At 46.0% G+C, this 14,073-nt stretch overlaps 2 protein-coding genes across 3 annotated transcripts in view; both read left to right on the forward strand.

Moving 5' to 3' along the window:
- The first annotated feature begins 2,566 nt into the window (after nucleotides 1–2,566).
- On the forward strand, nucleotides 2,567–12,029 carry LOC119353277 (probable tRNA (guanine(26)-N(2))-dimethyltransferase 1). 2 transcript variants are annotated; one of them, XM_037619875.1, is made up of 13 exons: nucleotides 2,567–2,936; nucleotides 3,321–3,402; nucleotides 3,493–3,614; nucleotides 3,885–3,972; nucleotides 4,111–4,232; nucleotides 5,427–5,566; nucleotides 5,649–5,721; nucleotides 5,797–5,885; nucleotides 5,973–6,078; nucleotides 6,151–6,363; nucleotides 7,781–7,975; nucleotides 8,061–8,138; nucleotides 11,702–12,029. In XM_037619875.1, the coding sequence occupies exons 1-13, from the start codon at nucleotides 2,718–2,720 to the stop codon at nucleotides 11,834–11,836; spliced, it is 1,662 nt and encodes a 553-aa protein (XP_037475772.1). In that variant the 5' UTR covers nucleotides 2,567–2,717; the 3' UTR covers nucleotides 11,837–12,029. The 2 variants fall into 2 exon arrangements, with proteins under 2 accessions (XP_037475772.1, XP_037475773.1); XM_037619876.1 differs by having other exon boundaries at nucleotides 2,568–2,936; nucleotides 3,496–3,614.
- A 1,625-nt stretch (nucleotides 12,030–13,654) lies between these two features.
- The window catches only part of LOC119353279 (ubiquinol-cytochrome c reductase complex 6.7 kDa protein-like), a 2,346-nt gene continuing 1,927 nt past the window's right edge, over nucleotides 13,655–14,073 (forward strand). Inside the window, exon 1 of the mRNA XM_037619877.1 lies at nucleotides 13,655–13,868. Within this exon, the coding sequence (XP_037475774.1) occupies nucleotides 13,740–13,868 (129 nt within the window). The 5' untranslated portion in view covers nucleotides 13,655–13,739. The remainder of the gene's footprint in view (nucleotides 13,869–14,073) is intronic.

The following is a 14,073-nucleotide window of genomic DNA, read 5'->3' on the forward strand; positions in this document are numbered from 1 at the left end:
ACCCTCGTAGACCGTTCGCGGAAGCGTTATATCAACGCGGTTTATGTAGTCGTACGTCTTCACGTCTGACCGATCCAAGTACCGAAAGCACGGCACCTCCGAGTTCTGCACACGTTCGGCTCGGTGACGTCCTCGCCTTCTCGATCCAGCAAGAGGGGCGAAGTAGTAGATGAGTTCCGGCAGCACGACAGCGTGGTGACGGTGTTGGTGAAGAACAATCTCCACAGGGCTTCGCCTAAGCACTACGAAAACTAGGACGGAAGATAAACTAGAGGGGACGGGGTTGCCGGCACACGGCTTGGTGTTTCTTGATGTCTCTTTGGTGCTAGCCCTACCCCTCTATTTATATGTTGAGCCCTGGGGTCGAAACTTGGAGTAAAAGCCTCCTCAAAGTCGGTTTCACTCGAAAGGCAAGAGTCCTTCTCGGACTCCAGGGCTAGACGCCAGGGTTCCCGGCGTCTACCCCCTAGACGCCAGGGTTCCTGGCGTCTAGCCTCTGGTCTCCGCAAAACTTCCTTTTGCACTTTCCAAAAGCCTCGTGGGCTTTCCCCTTTGGCCCAGATAAAGTGTTCTCGTGCCCAAACATTTCGGGAAACATCCGGAACCCCTTTCGGTGAATTCCGGAACCCTTCCGGAGATCAAACACTACTATCCCATATATCAAACTTTATCTCCGGACCATTCCGGAGTTCCTCGCCATGTCCGTGATCTCATCCCGGACTCCGAACAACATTCGGTCATCAACATACATAACTCATATAGTATTATATCATCAACGAACGTTAAGTGTGCGGACCCTACGGGTTCGAGAACTATGTAGACATGACCGAGACACCCCTCTGGTCAATAACCAATAGCGGGACCTGGATGCCCATATTGGCTCCTACATATTCTACGAAGATCTTTATCGGTCAGACCGCATAACAACATACGTTGTTCCCTTTGTCATCGGTATGTTATTTGCCTGAGATTCGATCGTCGGTATCTCAATACCTAGTTCAATCTCATTACCGGCAAGTCTCTTTACTCGTTCTGTAATACATCATCCCGCAACTAACTTATTAGTTGCAATGCTTGCAAGGCTTATAGTGATGTGCATTACCGAGTGGGCCCAGAGATACCTCTCCGACAATCGAAGTGACAAATCCTAATCGCGAAATACACCAACCCAACAAGTACCTTTGGAGACACCTGTAGAGCACCTTTACAATCACCCAGTTACGTTGTGACGTTTGGTGGCACACAAAGTGTTCCTCCGGTAAACAGGAGTTGCATAATCTCATAGTCATAGGAACATGTATAAGTCATGAAGAAAGCAATAACAACAAAATAAATGATCAAGTGCTAAGCTAACGGAATGGGTCAGGTCAATCACATCATTCTCCTAATGATGTGATCCCGTTAATCAAATGACAACTCATGTCTATGATTAGGAAACATAACCATCTTTGATCAACGAGCTAGTCAAGTAGAGGCATACTAGTGACACTCTGTTTGTTTATGTATTCACACATGTATTATGTTTCCGGTTAATACGATTCTAGCATGAATAATAAACATTTATCATGATATAAGGAAATAAATAATAACTTTATTATTGCCTCTAGGGCATATTTCCTTCAGTTTGTAGGCACGGTTCCATGAAATGTGGTAGTTTTTTGTTAAATACTCACAGAGGACGCGCGTGGGGCTGCAGGAGTGCGCGCAAGCGAGACTGCAACCAGGGGTGCACGCGGCTGTGGTGTAGGAGGCCGGCCCAGCTCGCGGCCATGGCGCACGGTGGCGTTGGCTCGAGGGGGAAAGGGGCTAGGCGGCATGGGCGCCTCCTCCTCCTATGCTTGGTGCATGCCATGGATGCCAGAGATTTATGAGGTCGACGAATAGAATCGAGAGAGCCTCAATCGCTGGCGCCCTTGTCATCTTCTCGGCCTCCTAGTGACCCGCCGTCGCGCCCTGCTCTCCTCCAGCGTGCCTCCTCTTTCTTTATTTCTTCGTTTTTTCCTTTGTTTTCATCAGTTTTCTCGCTTTCATTCTTTTGAATTGGTCTCTTCGGTTTTTCATTCTTTTGTTTTTGTTTTCTTTGTTTCCTTTTTGTGTTTCTTTGCTTTTCTTTAGTTTTTGTTGATTTTCATCGGTTCCTTTTTGTTCAATACATCTTTTTTCAGTACAGATTCAACATTTTTATACATGATTAACATTTTTGAATTTTTTTATACACATTGTGCGTTTTTGGTATATATCTAATGTATTTTTCAAATACACATTTAATTATTTTTCAATACATGGTCAACATTTTTTGTATACACACTTAACTTTTTTCAAATGTTTTATTAACATCTTTGAAGTACAAGATTAACATTTTTAATACATATTTAACATTTTTCAAATGCTTGACTAAATTTTTTTAACACATGGTCAACATTTTTTGTAAACACATTTAACATTTTTCAAATACTTGATTTTTTTAGACAATTTCAAATAGTTGATTAACAGGTGCATTTGGGCTCGGTTAAAAGAGCCGATGGCCCATTCACGCGGTGGCCCAGCTAGCCCGAACCCCCCACCTCCGGCGCGTCCCGCACCCGCAGACGCAGCAAGCACTCCCCCTGTTATCCAAGAAGCACACTTTTCCGGCGCCCCAAGGTCGACGGCCGCCTCCGCCCGCCCGCTCGCCGTCGCGACTCCTTCCTCCCCATGCGGCGTCCTCGGGCGATTTGATGACCATAGCATGTGGTTTCTCTCGCTTCCTCAGCACGCGCGTGCATTCCTCCACAAATCGCGTCCTCAGCCTCTGGTTCGCCTCCTGTCCCTGCTCGTCCTCCTCCGCCTCCGCCTCGGAGCCGCCGGAGATAGCCGCGGCCCCGGAGACCGTCAGGGAAGGGCGGGCGGAGATATTCGCGGACAAGTCCAATTCGGTCTTCTTCAACAAGGCTCAGGTTTCGCCTCCTTTGCTTCTTGTCTACGTGTGCTGCAGATTTGATTTTCTTTTGTCAGGCTGATGCCATTGCTGCTTCACCTGATGGTTGCACGAACAGTAGTGCAGTCGTTCCTTCTGGAAAATAATAGTAGTGGTCATCTGTTTGATGATTTCGGTTCATTTCGTTAGAACTGCAAGAATTACAGACTAAACAAGTTGCTATATACTGCTAGAACCCATGGCTGCTGCAGCTTCACTGTCAAACAGTATCATCACAACTCACAAAAGAACAATCTACTGTGGTTACTATCCAATATTTCCTCTGGAAATTCGGATTTTCGTCTGATGGCAGCTTTAGAAATATGTTCAAGTTGTTTGTACTTATGAATTCGATTCTCACCAGGTTAACAACAGAGACCTTTCCATTGCTGTTTTGAGATGGTTTATTTCGAAAAGACAGGAAGAGCATGATACCCAATTAAAAGGTACTCTTTGGACACAATTCGCACTGCTAGTTTACAAACCCTTTTCCGTTTAAAAGGTGCACCAATGCTTGAGCGATTTCTGTGATGCAGCAGGCAGGCGTGCTGAAATACCGCCGGAGCAGCATGCCGATGGATTGGACCCTGCTACCACAGGATCTGAAGACACTGCATTGAGAGAGGAATCGAGCCTTAAAGCACCTAAAGTTCTTGAGGTGCATTTATGAAGTCCTGTTGTTTAATAATGATCAGTTCAAGCTGTGATGTGCTATGATATACTCCCTCCGTTCCAAAATAGATGACCCAACTTTGTGCTAAAGTTAGTACAAAGTTGAGTCATCTATTTTGGAACGGAGGGAGTAGTATATTTCTTCTGGAAGTTCTCCCATTTTTAAATTATGTACATAACCTTAGTACGGCAGTAGTATTTGCATAAACAATGCCTATCTTTTCACTTCAGATCCTTCTTGTCATGAATTTTGTAGGCTTTGGCTGCATCAGGGTTAAGAGCTATCCGATATGCACTTGAGGTGGATGGAATTGGGGAAGTTATAGCTCTTGACAATAATGAAGGTACATTCTGATATTTCTGTCAGAATGTTTCAGATGAATTTTCAGAAATCTTTTGGTTGCAAAGTATATTTTGAGTCCTTGGAAATAACACCCTATTTTATGTCTGATGATGCTAAACATTTGTTTGATTAACTGCAGTTGCTATAGAATCCTGTAAGAGAAATATCTATCACAATGGCATTCTTGCATCTTCGAAGGTGGTGCCACATCTTGCTGACGCTCGCATTTACATGCTCACTCACCCTAAAGAATTTGATGTGGTATGGCTTTACTACTTTACTTTAATAGAAATGTAACTCTCGAATCATTTGTTATGTATCAGTTTGAGTGCCAAGGAAAATTAAATGGCAGTTACACATTTTTGGACAAGTAGCTATTGTATTTGCTATATTACTTCATATTTGTGTTCCTGACTGAGTAGAAAATCAAATCAAGCAGATATAAATTATGTTTCTATATATAAGCTGGCAAATTCAGAACTCAGTGTCGTAGAATTTAGTATTGCCTAATATTTTTGCATATCACGCTGCAATGCTACATCCTACAAAAGTAAGAAACAAAAACATATAGCCGACACGATTACTCGTGCGAATCTGTTTCTAGACACTTGCAGCGTGTCAATACTGTAATACCTTATGTCTTGCATAGAAATCAAACACTTGGTGTTCCAAGTTTTTTTTATTTACTTTCTTACATATAGGAAATAGTGGCACAGCGCACTCACATCATTGCTGTAATATGGCTATTCCTCTGTTTATAAATATTAAGTTTGTGAATTTTGGTATGTATGGTATCCATACACATAAAATTTAATTATTATGTTTTGCAACAATGCTGTGGACAATGGGCCCGGCAGTAAGAGTATCATGGCGGCGGCAGCAACTACATGTGCGGCAAGAACGGCCAGTGTGTCCAGCACTCCACGACAGTCCGGTATCCAGCAAAAATCAGGAAGTTGAATCTGTAATCAGTTGGGAAGTATATTAGAGATTGAGTCAGTTAGTAGAAGTATAGTATGTATCCCAGTGAGCTTAGTCGGTAATTGGTTCAGACAGCCCTTTATATAGATGTTATTCTTATCCCCATTCTAGTATCTCATCTTTTCACGCTGGGCCGTCCTGGCCATCTTCTCCGCGCGATAGCTTCACACTACCAAAGAAGTCTAAAAGGACAGTGTTATGAATGTACTTTCGGTGAATGATGACTGGTCTATTTGTCACCTTTCCATGCAACTAGCATAGATATTTCTGTATGTTGTCAAAGTTAGGGAATTTTGATTGCACACATGCGAGGGTGACACATTGACCAAGGGAACTACTTCTTTGCAGTGAATTGTTAAAATCATATCATATCTTCTTTTGTTTCCATCTGCACGTGGTCACTTTTCCTCGCGTTTGAGGATAATATGCATCCATATCATACTGTATTGATGTCCTATGTACTTGCTGAATCAGGTTGATCTTGATCCTTATGGATCACCAGCTGCATTCCTTGATTCAGCAGTTCAATGTGTTGCAGATGGTGGTATCTTGATGTGCTCAGCTACAGACATGGCAGTGCTTGCTGGGGGCAATGCAGAAGTTTGTTTTTCCAAGTGAGTTTAATATTCGATTATCAATCATCAACTGCATGACTACATCATTTAATTCTACCATAACAGTTATCTATACCTGCAGATATGGTTCTTATCCAGTAAGAGGCAAATACCGCCATGAGATGGCCTTGAGAATTCTTCTTGCCTGCATCGAGGTTAGATCTGAGAGTCTCTTCTATTCACAGTCATTATGACGATCCATCAATTCATTTTCCTTGTTTTGCTTGCAGTCACATGCTATCCGCCACAAGCGCTATATAGTTCCTGTCATATCAGTGCACATGGATTTCTACATTAGGGTTTTTGTGCGAATCTTCACGTTGTCTCCTGCCTCTGCCTCTCCTTGGTGTTTGTAATATGGTTTCCCACAAATTGATCTTACCAATGTGCCTCTTTCACTGTGCAGGTCGGCTAGCACGGTGAAAAGCTCACCTCTCAAATTTTCACATGTATATCAATGTGTTGGTTGCAATTCATTTCACTTACAAAATGTTGGAAGAATAAACTCAAAGGTAGACTCTACTCCTCTTTTCTTGTTCCATTGTTTTGCATGGCATGCTTATGAATATGATCCTCTGATCCAGGATAAGAGGAATATTCCTCTACCAAATTTTTGCCCTACTGTGCCTCAAGAGTGTTCTGAGTGTGGCGGTAAATTTGTTATGGGGGGGCCTATATGGAGTGATCCAATACATGACAGGGATTGGGCTGCTTCCATTTTATCAAATATCCGAGCAACAAGTGGTTTATATCAAGCTTATGCAAAAATTTCAGCTATACTAACGTCAGTATCAGAGGTACTATTTTGGTTTGTCTTCTCTTTTGGTTATGCTTATGTTGACTGCTGATTATTATGTTAGAGGAAATGAAACATGAACAGGACGAAAAGTGTACAGATTAGTGAATTTTAATGCTTTTAATACAGAATTGTTTAAGAAAGAAGCTGATAGGATAGAAGCTATTCGCGGATGTGCATATATTCTGATTCATTACTTGAATGGTATATGTACAAGTGTCACGTTGGCAGCATAGGCAAATGGGCATCCAAATATATTTGCACTTAAATCACTTTGTATGGTTATTTTTGGTGTCAGGCTCGGGTTTTGTGTAGTAAAATAACCTCGTATCTCTGTAAGGCGAAGTCACTAACAAAAAGAAAAAAGAAGAATAATACTGAATAAATTCTTGATTTTGTTGATAGCGAAAATGAACTTTCCGTTAGACTAAAAGTCCAGCAGAATGGCTGCCCACTGGTTGAGTATCAGTATTCGTTCCAGTGCACTGATGCGTTAACTGGAGGAGGTCTACGCGTGCTACATGGTTACACACTCCGCAACAGAAACTCATCTGGAGACAGTTAATGGCAGTGTCCAGCATTATCCTTGCTTTTTCGAGTATAACTTTTAACCCTTGGTTTACACACTCCTCCAATTGAAGTGATATAGACTTGCTTGCATCTGATTCTAGGAAGGTGTTAAACATTCCCAGACCAAAAGGTAGCGACAAATCTTTATGTAAATGGCCTGCCTGATATGCATTCTGGAAACCCATTGGATGCTCTGTGTTGTGTGTAACATCCCAGATATCTCCCCTACCTGGTGAAAGCTACCACACTATCTGATTACCACCGAGTCTAGACATGTTGAGAACGATGAACTGCGTGATTGATTAATTGAGTCATATGGATGTTATCTGTTATAATTCTAAATTGTCTGCCGTGGATGTCCCCATAAACACAGGAGGCTTTGCCAAAATTTGAGTATTTCGTAGAGTTGGTGGTAATCAGATAGTGTGTTAACATCGCCAGGTAGGGGAGATATCTGGGATATTAAACTGTGCTCAGAATCTGCAAAAAACCCGAGAATGTCAGAATCTGCACTTGCACCAGAACAATGCCATTCCTGACAACAATCTGTCTACCACGATATGTATCTGGTAGGAAAGAACAACAACCTTCACTCTCAGCAGCTGGTATCCTTCATGGCACACTAACTTTATTTCTGGCAATTTGGAATACCATTTCCACCAATCAGGTTAGCTCTTCTTGGGAGCCATAACCTCTAGTTCTTAGACATGATGTTATGCTAAAATAAATGGCCCGATTTGAAATAGCATGCATTAAAACAAAGAATCTCTGAATCGAACATACATTGAGATGTTAACATTCTGTTGTTTATATTGGATCCATAAATCACAAGGGATTTTCTTGTGCAGGAATTGCCCAATGCACCTTTATTCGTCAGTCTTCACAGTATATGTGCAACATTGAAGTGCACCAATCCAACCATGGTTATGTTTCATTCGGCTATAAGAAATGCTGGCTATCAAATATCAGGTAGCCATGCGGATCCGCTAGCTCTGAAAACAGATGCACCAATGTCTGTAATTTGGGACATCATGCGATGTTGGGTATGATAGAAATCTCAGATTTTCTTGGTTAATCAGAGTATCAGACACAGCAGACTTTTCATTAATTGGCTTCCTGTGCCTGCAGGTCAAGCTTCACCCGGTAAAATCTCAACCTGAGAATCTTCCAGGTAGCAGGATACTTTCCCAAGAGCCTCAATTGCAGGTATGGATCATAAAACACAGCTTAGTATCCTTTTATGAACAATGCATGAGAAGTAAAATGTTTCTATGCAAAAGTGAGTTACATATGCTTGCAAATTTTTGCTTATTTTAAGCATGAGTTTTTACTTTATGGTCTTGTGATCAGACATCAGAAGCTTGTGTTTGTTTCTTGTATTAATCTGACAGAACTATGTGAAGCTAACCATGAGTGACTTGGACACAGTACTAATATTCCACTCTTGTTAAGCTTGAGCTGAGCTAAGGGCTCTTCTCATTAACGGCGCTCTGTTTCCCTAATGTTTCAATCGTTGTCTGAATGTTATGTTTAAATGAAAGCAAACCATTCCTTGTACCATTGGTGTTTGGTTTTATGTATCTCTGTTATTCCTGACGGGTTGGCCTCATGATTTTCTGAGCAACACGATCCAGACTAGCTGGTAGGAGCTAGGGCCCTACCGGATCTAGGGCGTAGGTTGTAGGGGAAGGAGGGGGAAGGGCGAGGGCTGGTGCGCGGCGGCCGGCGGCGTGGCGCCATCCTTGCGACGGGAGCAGCGGCGGCGAAAGCAGGAGGCGTCTAGGGTTTAGGTCTCCCGGCTCCCTAAGGGAAGCCGAGCAAATATTGATTGCTTCTTGCTTGATTAGATTGATACATCTCCTCTCCTTATATAGAGAGGTTTACTTGACTCCTAAGCAAACGATCCTAATACGATAAGATAATTGGGCTAAGCCCCTAATTAAGATACTTGGGCCATAACCCACTGGGCTAAGCCCCTATGCCGGTCATAACACTTCTCCCCGCCTGCACAAATAGCTCGTCCTCGAGCTGTAAGGTGGGGAAGCGCTTGTTGAACTCCTCGAGGTGATCAACCAGCGTCAAACACCTTCGCGACAGCTGGGGCGGCAAGGTCGGCGGCGACGGCGTCCTCCGGAATGTAGTTCTGCAACCTCCAGGTAGAAGAGTCGCCGGCGTGGCCGGGCGTGTAGGGCTCATCGCAGTTGAAGCACAACCCTTGGCGGCGACGCTCGAGTAGCTCGGCCGAGGTGAGCCGGCGAAACGGGCGAGCCGCGGTCGCGGCGAGGGGTGCCGCGGAAGACTGAGCAGGCTGACCCTGAGCGGGATCTGGCCAGGGTAGCGACCCAGTGGCCTGGGACGGTGACTCCTGCTGGATGGCCACCGCGCGGCGCTCGAACGCGCGGGCATAGTACATGGCCGTCTGGATATCCTGGGGTCCCCGAAGCTCCACGTCCACGCGGATGTGATCCGGAAGTCCACCGACAAAGAGGTCGGCCCGCTGCTGCGCCGTCACACCTGACGCGTGGCATGCCAGGGCCTGGAAACGGTCGGCGAAGTCCTGAACCGTGGAGGTGAAGGGAAGGCGGCCTAGCTCCGCCAGGCGGCTCCCGCGGATTGGGGGCCCAAAACGAAGGAGGCAGAGCTCGCGGAAGCGCTCCCAAGGGGGAATGCTGCCCTCGTCCTGCTCGAGGGCGTAGTACCAGGTCTGTGCCGCGCCGCGGAGGTGGTAAGAGGCGAGCCAGGTGCGCTCCGAGGCGAGGGTGCGCTGCCCGCGAAAGAACTGGTTGAGCCAGTTGAGGGGGTCCTCCATGCCGTCATAGGTGGCGAAGTCGATCTTGGCGAACCGCGGCGGTGTCTGGGTCGGAGCGCCGTATCGAGCTGGCTCGGAGGTGCGGAGCAGCGAGGCGGGTGGCGCCTGGTCGGAGTACTCCGGGTAAGGACCCGCGGAGCTGGATGGCCCGCCGAACTACGAAAACGGGGTCGGCTGCTCCGGAGCTGTGGTGTAGACCGGCGATGGCGAAGACCCAGCCGCCCAAGCTGGTAGTGGCGACGGGGAGGCCGGAAACCGGACCTCATGTATCAAAAGGCCGGCCGGCAAGGACGCCCCTGAGCTGGGCAGAGGTAGCGCCGGTGGTTGCAGCGTCGGCTGTGGAGGGTGGGCGGGTGCGTCGGTTGCCACGGAGGAAGGCGGCTGCAGATGCCATAGGGGAGCCGTAGCTGGCAGCGGCGGCAGATGCCACAGAGGAGCCGCGACCGGAGTGGTCTCGCCGGGGTGCCCCGCCTGGAACGGCAGTAGCGGCAGCCTGGTGCAGGCCGGCGCGCCCTGGGCCGGCCACGGCAGCGCAGGGGGGCCCGCCTGGAACGGCAACGGCGGCTGCCTGCTGTAGGCAGGCGCGCCCTGGGACGGCCACGGCAGCGCGGGGGAGCCTGCCTGGAACGGCAGCAGCGGCTGCCCGCTGTAGGTAGGCGCGCCCTGGGACGGCCATGGCAGCGTGGGGTGACCGTAGGCGGCGATCGACGCAGCCGGCGGAGGTGCGTACAGCCCAACCATATACTGGTGGTACTGGTTGAGGTGGAGCCCTTGGACGGCCATCATGAGATCCCGCAGCGTGCTGGTCATCTGTTCCGGCGTGAAGACGGCGGTCGTCGGTGGCGCGGACGTGATGGGTGCCGGCGGCGGTGAGGAGCCCGCAGTGGTGACCGGGCCCGACAGCGTGTAGGCCCCGGCGGTGATCATCGGGGCGGACGTCATCGGCGTGGTGGTGGAGGCGGGCAGCGGCGGCGATGGTGTTGACGAAGACATGATCGGACCCAAGTCTCTGGATACCAAATTGGTAGGAGCTAGGGCCCTACCGGATCTAGGGCGTAGGTTGTAGGGGAAGGAGGGGGAAGGGCGAGGGCTGGTGCGCGGCGGCCGGCGGCGTGGCGCCGTCCTTGCGACGGGAGCAGCGGCGGCGAAAGCAGGAGGCGTCTAGGGTTTAGGTCTCCCGGCTCCCTAAGGGAAGCCGAGCAAATATTGATTGCTTCTTGCTTGATTAGATTGATACATCTCCTCTCCTTATATAAAGAGGTTTACTTGACTCCTAAGCAAACGATCCTAATACGATAAGATAATTGGGCTAAGCCCCTAATTAAGATACTTGGGCCATAACCCACTGGGCTAAGCCCCTATGCCGGTCATAACACTAGCACTAGTCAAGCTCTCTGCTGGGATTTCAATTGGTACAAGTAACCAGAAGTGATCAATTTTTACTGTGTCCTAGCTCTCTCCTAGTAGAACCCTGTCTATTTTGCTGATTTTAAATGTATCTGGATACTTTGGTCAAAATTATAGAAACCCGGCTGAAATCTCGGAAACCATCTGTAGAGAGACCTCAAATTATTGTGCACAGAGACCTAATACTGACCTGATGTTGCGCTAACTGGAAGCATACAAACTATTGCATTTTTGTATTGGTTTAGAAGGATCAATTATTGCTCTGTTTTGCACACCAGTCACAATTTAGCCACCACTTTGTTCATTCCATATATTAAGGTAGGTGTTTTCTCTTCGCCGACATATATTCCCTGACTTCCCGTGTAGTGATTATTCCAGAAATATGCTTATCTGTGGACATAAGTAAGTTATATAAACTAAGCAATTATACAATTCGACCTTTCATACTTCTGAAGCCTCTGTTATTCCATTCAGTATTCCAGTTGATTTCATTGATTACTTTTCCTATATCTAATTTTTGTCCCCTTTTTTTTACTGGTTTGACAACTACCAGGCATCGTTCTCTCAAGCAACTGGGGGTTTAGTTGCACGGAAGAGCCCAAGATTTCTACCTAACCCTGAAAAACACTGGGGTCCTAAGATGAAGGCCGGTAGACCACTGAAGATACTTCCCATTGACAAATTGTAATTTCTTTTCACCGTCGACACACTTGAAGCCGGACATTCTTTTTATTCTGAAATTGAACATATAGAAAGTTCTGAAAAATATAATGCAATAACTAATAATGAAGAGGTTGGTCGAATGGGTCATGATCCATCACAATAACTAATAATGCCTTATCAGTAAGTATGACATTGTTCTTGGCTCTCCTTCGAGCTCATTCTGCTGGGTTTTCCTGTCAAGTGAATGAATGACCAGCCATCTATGCCGCACACTAGTGAGAGCACAAATATGGTATAATGCAAGGAAACACCGTGGCAAAGAGGAGGAAGTAGCAAATGTAAAGTACAAGCGGTGTTGGTTAATTCACGAAAGGGTTAATGCTCTCACCATTGTCTACTCTTCAAATACTCTCTTCGTTTCTTTTTACTCTGCATATAAGTTTTCTCTCAAGTCAAACTTCAGGACAACTGACCAAAATTATAGGAAAAACTATCAACATTAATCGTATCAAATAAATGTCATAAAATTATCTTTTATATTGTATATCTTTAATATTATAGATGTTGATATTGTTAAGTATAACTTTGGTCAAACTTTATGAAGTTTGTATTCCTACAAATAAGCTTTGCTAGGCGAAGGGGGAGAATATCATATGAAAACCAACATTCAATGAAAACTTTGTGGAAACCATATTTTAAAATTCCAAAAAAATCTGAAAAAAATACGGGATGTTCAGAGGATGATGTTTTATTGCCGTGCAAAAATTCAAGTTGAAATACATTGCGAGATATGAGCTATAAAAAAGACAATTTCAGCCCTTGATAGTGAGATTACTGTTCGGCACTATTCAACGCTGATTTTGTCTTTTTTATAGCTCATATCACGTAATGTCTATCAATTTGATTTTTTGTGTGGCAATAAAACATCATCCTCTTAACATCCCGTATTTTTTAAAAAAACTTTAAAACATCTTCATCTTGTGGTTTTCACCGGTTTTCATCGAATATTGGTTTCCGTATAATACTCTCCCAGGCGAAGGAAGAGAACCTCAACAACTATCCATTTGCCCGAGGAATTTGAGCACACAAGGAATCAGATAATTCCAACAAACGCCACACTTGCTTAGGAAGCATTGCCAAGTTAAAAGAGTGAAGATCTCGAAACCTTCCCCCATAAAAAAAAATCTCAAAACCTCATACCAGATTTATTGTTGGGAAAGCACAATTTTCACCACGCTCACCAATGCATTTTCTTGCCGTGCCCGTCATCTCTCACTATAAGTTGTGACGTTAGATATAGCTCTGCAGACCTCTTTCAGCCAAAAAGAAGAGAAAAAAAAATGAAACATGGGCAAAAGGTTTTTCCGCATTTCATTAATTAAGAAGAACCTTTAAAAGTTAGAACACATGCCCGAGGGCGCCAAAATGGCCTTAAAAGAACTACTCTCGCGACATGCGTGCGTTGAAATGTTTCGCACTGGCGATGGCCCAGCGAGCAGCCTCTCGGCGGATTTTGGCGAGGATAGCCATCGGCGAAGCGTGCACATTCTGGAGCACCCATGCCTTCCTCTCGTTTCAGATTTCCCATGACGTGAGTATCAAGAGGGACGCCAATGCTTTCCACGGGTGTCCATGGATGTGAATGGCGTCATTCTGATTTATTCAGCAATCTTTTTTTAGCAACATTTATTCAGCAATCAAAACAGAAGAAATGGTCTGGGCCTTATGGCCGAATAGGCTAAATACATTTTTAGGCCCATCAGATGGACTGGCCCCATGCGCAACTTCCTTCCTTTCTCCGAACAGGCCCATCAGAACGCGCAAGAAGCATTTTAACAAGTCTTCTACTTCCTCTCGCCCAATCTCCTCACCTGCCCCCGAGAAGAGAGAGAGAGAGAAAAGCAGCGAGACGCGAATCAGCGGCGGCGATGGCTCTCCCGGCGTCCGGCTCCACCCTCTCCCGCTTCCTCTCCTCCCGCCGCATCCAGCCCACGGACATCACCGCCCTCGCCACCTGGGGCGTCTTCGCCGGCAGCGCCGCCATCTACCTCGTCCAGGTCCGTGTTAAAACTGTCAATTCACGATTACGCGTTTGATCGTATCCACCGCCCAGTACCCCGCTACTTTTGAACCTGGCTTCCTCTTGCACCCGTCGCTCGATCCGTAGATAGTCTGTCCTATGGGTGTTAGGGTTTGGTTTCTCTAGATCCGATCTTGCCATGCCTGCTTGCCTAGATCTGCGGCGTGATGGATCAGAAAGCA

The sequence above is a fragment of the Triticum dicoccoides genome, chromosome 2A (assembly GCF_002162155.2).
Source record: "Triticum dicoccoides isolate Atlit2015 ecotype Zavitan chromosome 2A, WEW_v2.0, whole genome shotgun sequence".
Lineage (NCBI taxonomy): Eukaryota > Viridiplantae > Streptophyta > Magnoliopsida > Poales > Poaceae > Triticum > Triticum dicoccoides.

Excerpts from the sequence above, each read along its gene's own strand:
- LOC119353277 (XM_037619875.1), top strand. The coding sequence starts at position 2,718 with ATGACCATAGCATGTGGTTTCTCTCGCTTCCTCAGCACGCGCGTGCAT. Across the intron at positions 3,615-3,884 it reads AAGCACCTAAAGTTCTTGAG|GCTTTGGCTGCATCAGGGTT; the intron begins GTGCATTTATGA and ends TGAATTTTGTAG. Across the intron at positions 5,567-5,648 it reads GCAGAAGTTTGTTTTTCCAA|ATATGGTTCTTATCCAGTAA; the intron begins GTGAGTTTAATA and ends CTATACCTGCAG.